Source organism: Oncorhynchus keta, chromosome 1 (assembly GCF_023373465.1).
Source record: "Oncorhynchus keta strain PuntledgeMale-10-30-2019 chromosome 1, Oket_V2, whole genome shotgun sequence".
Lineage (NCBI taxonomy): Eukaryota > Metazoa > Chordata > Actinopteri > Salmoniformes > Salmonidae > Oncorhynchus > Oncorhynchus keta.
The window spans coordinates 55926619-55933478 of record NC_068421.1 but is presented as its reverse complement, the minus strand read 5'-3'; the positions used below and the strand labels follow the sequence as shown (position 1 = coordinate 55933478).

Genomic DNA, 6860 nt, shown 5'->3' with positions numbered 1-6860 from the left:
TAAATCACTGATCTGATTCTGACATGGTCAGATTGCGATAGTAATGAAGTGGAAACCTGGAACATTGCATTGCATGCATCTATTATATGCGGTTCTGGGAAAGAATAGACCTTTATATAAAATTATTCCATGCAATTGTACATAGTTTTACATGACTGGAGACATTAGACAAATATTTTGTAATACCACACAAATGACCGAAATGACAATTAAAAGTGCGTGTTTGTGTGTGTGATTAAAGACAAATAAATCACACACGCAATTTGCAACAACACTGTGTGAGAGTTCAGCAACCAGCCAGATGAAGACTAAATGACAGCACCCTCCTCAGGGGACAGGTACTCAGTGTGAAGCCAATTAGTACACAGCTGGGCTCACTAATTGCTTTGTGTCTTCCTCCTATATCGGTGTGCCAGGAGAGGAGCTGGGGGACGATTGAAAGTAGAGACGGGGACCTGTGAGGGCGTCGGTTTTTCCTACCTCAGAGAAAGCATCTGTGACTGGGCACCTTGTCTCTCTGTTAACCTAGGCAGGTTTTAGATAGAGAGAAGCGTTCCTCCTGTAACTGTTACGTATAGACGATAGTCTAAGACAGGAGTTGCTGTTTATGGTTTTGCTTTCCCTTTTTGGCCACAGCCTTTAGGTCAACAGCTTAGTTCATGTTTTGTTACGCTGGTGTTTCAGCGTTGGATGTCCCCTGTACTGGAGTTATTTTGTCGGGCGAAAGAAGACCCGTTTAGTAAATGATACAAAAGAGAAGGAACCCACAACCACTGCTTCTGGTCTGTTCATTTTATGTCTCCAACCTGTGTTAGGGTGCGACGGACAAACGGATCTGTTCACAATTGTTATACAAATGCATAGAAAAGTATATTCTATAAACATGCAGTCAGCATTAGATTCACAGAAAGACACACAGGTGTTCATCCTCTGATTATGAATTTAAAAAGAGAACATTTTCAAGAAAACACTTACAAAGAACAAACAGAGAATTCCTAAAGACAAAGAATGCCCCGTCTAACCGTTATTGTGCAGTGAACCACAACAGTTTCCTTTCTGAGCTGAGCGGGTGGTGGGGTGTTCCTGAGGCATTGTGGTTTACACTAGAGTGTTCAGATAAAAAGGTCAAACACAGCAGACAGGCCGTGTAAAGAAAGAGAGAATCAACGGCTAAACAAAATGGACATTCATTGCCCTTTTAAAGTATAATAAATATAAGTGATGCATAGTGGCAGGTATACACGTCTATTCATTTTTGGGGGGAATTATAAATCAATGTGTTAATCATTTACATGAATAACAGTGCCAGCTGTCAAATTTCACAGTAACCTGCCATATGCCAATAGATCCGGCATTGTTCAAACATCTGCAGGAATAACACCTGCTTTGAGAGAGCACACCTCAGTAATTGCTTGGCAAAAAAAGATTGGAAAAAGAAACCTGAGCAGGCGACTGATTTCAAGGGTTAAAGTGAACCTTGCAAATTCCCACATTTCAAGTTAGGTTCATGTATTCCATGCCACATAATATATATCTGATGGGGTAGAAATCTGTGTACTAGAATTATTTCCCTGTAATAACAAGGGTCGTAAGCGTCCACTTTTTGGGAGGGGACTTGCAGTCCAGCAGTCTTGACACCAAAATGGGACTCTGGACTAAGACCAGCCTTTTCCAGACACATTCCCATGTAGACGTCGTCAATTGGCAAAATGAGAATGGTATGGGACATTTTGTAAATGACCATAGCTGTGTATCCAGAGAGCAGGAAGCCCCCTCCACCACAATAAGGGGGATACGAGTCTGACTCTTGAACCTGGACTGGGACATAGTATTTGCTCCCTGACTCTCTAATGGGTCCGACATAGCGGATTAGATAGCCCGCAAAAAGGTGCTTGTCACCATCTTTGTTTTTCTGGCTCTGAAGGAAGTCCACCATGTTATCTGTGTTGGCGAAGATATCATCGTCACCGTTGAAGAGAAATCTGGCCTGGCGGCAGTTCTTGTCCATCCACTCTAGGAACACGATTTGCTTCAGGGTGAGGTTGAAGAAGGAGTCGTTGAAGTCCCACTGCAAGATATCATTATGCTCACGATTCTCCAGTCGTAAAAGCTTGTTTAGCGTGCGCTTCTCAAAGCCTGTCCCTGTGGTTCCAGAGAGAAAAATCCTGCGGATCCACACCTCGTTTTGCAGTCTCTCCTTGGCCCAGGTTTTCCGTAGTACCTCACGGCGGTCGTAATTCACAGGTGAGCTTTTTATGACCAGCAGAAGGAAGACGTCAGCAGACTTGTGAGGGCCTCCACATTTATCAGGTACGTCCAGCAGCATTGGGAAGTGGCGGCAATGACGATAGAAGAGGAAGTTTTGGATGTGACCAGGCAGAGTGGAAAATCCTGACACATTGGCGGCAGACTCATTCCGTTGACAATGGCCCCAGGTGAAAACACCTGCGCTCTCACTGGTTGGTTTCCGAGGTCTGTTTTTGTAGGTTAATTGCATTCTGTTTATCTGGACATGGTTAGGGGGTTCATCAGGGGGAATGTACTCTTTTAAAAAAATGATGACCAGGCACAGAATGCCTATTACAAGTAAAGCTGTCACCTCAAGCAAACGAGAAGACCTTCTCATCCTTGTTGCTCTGTAATGAGAAAAAACAAGACTTGCTTTTAAAATGGGCCACAAATACATCTGTGTTTCTTGTCCCTGTACAAAGAACAACTATTTTAGATGACACAGTCTTAAGCTCTGATTGGTTGACATACTATAAATTGAGAAATTTGGTGACTGAATTTAACAAAAATAAGAAATTATATTATGAAACCAAGTTAAATGACATTGGGAAAATGCTTTGAAGTACCACAAACGATATCATGGGCAGAAAACCCATTTAATCTCCATCGTTCATTGACGTTTAATAATTTCAATTACTATTTCACTAGTAAAGTGAAAAAACATTGTTGCAGTTCTATGCCCAAAATATGTCTGCAGAATATTTTTAAACAACATGCTTCCTACAGTATGACAAACATAAGATGACTGAGACAGTCATTACTGAGGAAAATAGTATTCAATTTGAAATAAAGAAATTGTCACACGAATGCATAAAAGAACATTTCTATAAACATGCAGTCAGCATTAGATTCACAGAAAGACACAGGTGTTCATCCTCTGATTATGAATTTAAAAAGAGAACATTTTCAAGAAAACATTTACAAAGAACAAACAGAGAATTCCTAAAGACAAAGAATGCCCCGTCTAACCGTTATTGTGCAGTGAACCACAACAGTTTCCTTTCTGAGCTGAGCGGGTGGTGGGGTGTTCCTGAGGCACTGTGGTTTACACTAGAGTGTTCAGATAAAAAGGTCAAACACAGCAGACAGGCCGTGTAAAGAAAGAGAGAATCAACGGCTAAACAAAATGGACATTCATTTCCCCTTTTAAAGTATAATAAATAAAAGTGATGCATAGTGACAGGTATACACGTCTACTCATTTTTTTTTTTTGGGGGATTATAAATCAATAATCAACTATGTATTTCTATGATGTAGAATAGTACTATTAATTCAAATCCTTTCAACCTTTGGACAATGACGTCCTTCAGGGGTTAGGCAGGGGTGTGACAATAATGAAATATCAACTCAAATGAGATCAAGTGTAAAATCAGTATTAGGTAGTTCTTGGCATATGCATTCCATTTTCTCAATTGCATCATAGGACTGCAGTAATGGAAATGCAAGGCAATAGGGTGGCAACTGATCCAATGTTGTCATGTCTGGTGAAAATAAGTGGAACAAGCCGACAGTTCTGGACGTTCATCAAGACATGTTTTGCAAAGTGGATGAGCAATTTCTCAAACAACTGGGGGAAAAAAACAGCAAGAAAAATAGATAGCATTGTTAAGTAAAGGTTAATGCCATACAACAATTTCAGAAGTTTGCTTATAGTTGGGTGTTTACTGGCGTATCAAGGCTTTCTTCCCGTTTGAGGCTTTTTCAAGACACTTTTCTTTCTGTAATCGATTGTGGCGACTTATTGGATCTGCATGCAGCCTCTTCTGTGTTAAAGAGACTGTTTATCATGCATCTCCGCGTTTTTTAAATAAATTCTCACCCACCTTTGCGCCTTGTATCAAATGGTGGTTCATCCAATATAGATCAATAGAGGACTCATCTTTATGTCTGTGCTATTATAGTGTCTGTTACAGCATGGGCAGCGCCATTGAGGCTACAACCTATAAGAATCCCCACCCAGTTGACTAAATTGACTACTTTAAAATGGCGGAAGCATGGTTTGAAGCCCTCAATGGCGCTGCTCATGCTAAAATTGCCTTTTTGCCATTAGAGGCCCCTTTCATTCTCTATGGTTCATCTACAAAGCCCTTCTGGGTAACCTAAACTCCCCCTCTACCTTGGTAGCCTGCTCTCCTTCACCACTAGCAGTTACTAGATGCGGTCTACTAGGTGGTTGCTACATAAAGTCCCCAGTGCCGTTACCAAGTGAGGAAAGATTGCCTTTTCCTATTGTTAACCGGCAATAGCCGAAACTCGCACAGGTGATGTTTTGGTGGTGTCGGAGGTTGTGTGTAACCTAACTGCATTGGAGCTGTCAAATCGATGAGCAGCTGCTCTTTATCATGGCCACAAAAAGCCACACCCATACCACTCACGTTAGAAGTTTAGAAAGAGAAAGTGGAGGCTATAAATAATGACGGTCAAATAATGACGGTCAAATTGAACATTCAACTAACGCATTTGGATTTCTATCAGCCTAATCAAGGTGTAGATTACATTATATCTCACATTCAAGTGTTCAAACTTGTAAACAAGGTTGAATGGGATTTCTCTTCATTTGGCAGCATGCAGCCAATGGCAATGTCCGCTTTAGGTATAGACCTAATGCCAGGAGCCGCTTGTGGATTTGACAGCTCTAACGCAGTTCAACCTTAGGCGCTGTCAAAACAACCGAGATTCCCTAAAAACATGCCACTTCAATACAGCTACGACTTTTTTTCTGGTTAATAATGGGGGGCCTCAAGGAAAGATATGGGCCGGTGTGTTAGAAATGCCAGAGCTGATTTCTGGTCCCAGTCCACCCCTGTTGACAGCCCTATGCCCACACACACACTGTTCAAGTGCTTGTATAATTAAAATTATAAATACATATTAAGCTACTAACCAATGTGATTGTGACAGTGTTGTAGTGTAGGTGAATTTCTTTAATTCATTGACAATAAGAGGAAAGTGGTGTCCCCCAGTCAATCGTGTGCAATCTGAAACCGTCTGCCCGTTTTAAAACTTTGTTTTAATCCAACTGTGAATTTATAGGCTAACAATTTCTTATAATAACCACATGTGCCTCTGTCACAGTAATTAAGCAAATATCCTCTATACTAGTAGGTATTTCACTGTAAGGCTTAGCCTACAATTGATAGTGGCTCATGCCTATAGTTCCTAAACTTCTCTCTGGGTAGCTTAGCCTACGGATCTGCACGACTTTATTCTAATTGTATTGGAACGTCCAAACGCAGTTTATTTGTTTGTTCGTATCAATAAAATTGATCTGTCATTACTTTTTAGTGATTAAATTCGTATACATTATGCCAACAAACAAACCAATATAGTCGCCTATATGTATTTGTAATCTGGTGAATTTATACAACTAATACATTGCCATAGAAAAGCATATCTGCATATTTACAATGCACTTGTTTCTTACCTTTTCCCCCCTCCGACAGAACGTCTGGTGTTGACTTGGCTCACTCTGAAAATTATAAATACACTTACCTCTTAGCGCTGGGCGTTATTCACCAGGGGCACCGTTCAGTACGAACGCATTCTAGAACGTTGCAGATAGAAATACCACAAACAGAGCCGATGTGATTACTTATTCTGCATGTCAGTGATGCATGCTTGTTGTATATAGCGTTCCAAAACGTTGTATCCTTCTGAACACTTACTTATTACATTTAATGTTCCTGAATATGCGCCTTGCGTCACCTCAACCCTTCCACGAATCACAGGCTAAGATAAATGTAATGTATTCATTAAAGGGGCAATATGCATTGGTACATCTTTTTATTTTTTAAACTTTTAAATTAATTATACTGTATCACAAGAGGTTGGTGGCACCTTAATTGGGGAGGTTGGGCTCGTGGTAATGGCTGGAATGGAATAGTGAAATGGGAGCAAATACATCAAACAAACACATGGTTTCCAAGTGTTTGATGCCATTCCATTAGCTCTGTTCCACCCATTATTAAGAGCCGTCTTCCACTCATCAGCCGCCACTGTACTGTATAGACTCATTGATTGGTTGCAACCTGGTCTCAGAGCATTTAGTATTATTATTTTCAGAAATCCGAGACACACCATTTAGTATGATATGTCACGTTATGTTAGGCTACAGTACATTAATAGTGGTCGTACAATATAGTACGAATTGTGGGACATGTAGCATCCTACGTCTTGATTGCAAATTTGCACCAGTATGCTTTGACCTGTTCGGCATGATAAATTACCTTACCTTAGGTTACATTACATAGGCTACCAATGGAATAGCGGTCCTAAACTCAGCAAAAAAAGAAACATCGCTTTTTCAGGACCCTGTCTTTCAAAGATAATATGTAAAATTCCAAATAACTTCACAGATCTTCACTGTAAAGGGTTTAAACACTGTTTCCCATGCTTGTTCAATGAACCATAAACAATGTGGAACGGTCGTTAAGACACTAACAGCTTACAGGCGGTAGGCAATTAAGGTCCCAGTTATAGAAACTTAGGACACTAAAAAGGCCTTTCTACTGACTCTGAAAAACACCAAAAGAAAGATGCCCAGGGTTCCTGCTCATCTGTGTGAATGTGCC

At 40.6% G+C, this 6860-nt stretch overlaps 1 protein-coding gene across 1 annotated transcript; it reads right to left on the bottom strand.

Annotated features, from left to right (window-relative positions):
- Nucleotides 1-777: 777 nt before the first annotated feature.
- Nucleotides 778-5775, bottom strand: LOC118383428 (N-acetyllactosaminide beta-1,3-N-acetylglucosaminyltransferase 3-like). Its single transcript, XM_052528499.1, has 2 exons — nt 5714-5775; nt 778-2636 (listed from the first exon to the last, which is right to left on the bottom strand). The coding sequence occupies exon 2, from the start codon at nt 2624-2626 to the stop codon at nt 1466-1468; it is 1161 nt and encodes a 386-aa protein (XP_052384459.1). The 5' UTR covers nt 2627-2636; nt 5714-5775; the 3' UTR covers nt 778-1465.
- Nucleotides 5776-6860: the final 1085 nt, after the last annotated feature.

Excerpts from the sequence above, each read along its gene's own strand:
- LOC118383428 (XM_052528499.1), bottom strand. The coding sequence starts at position 2,626 with ATGAGAAGGTCTTCTCGTTTGCTTGAGGTGACAGCTTTACTTGTAATA.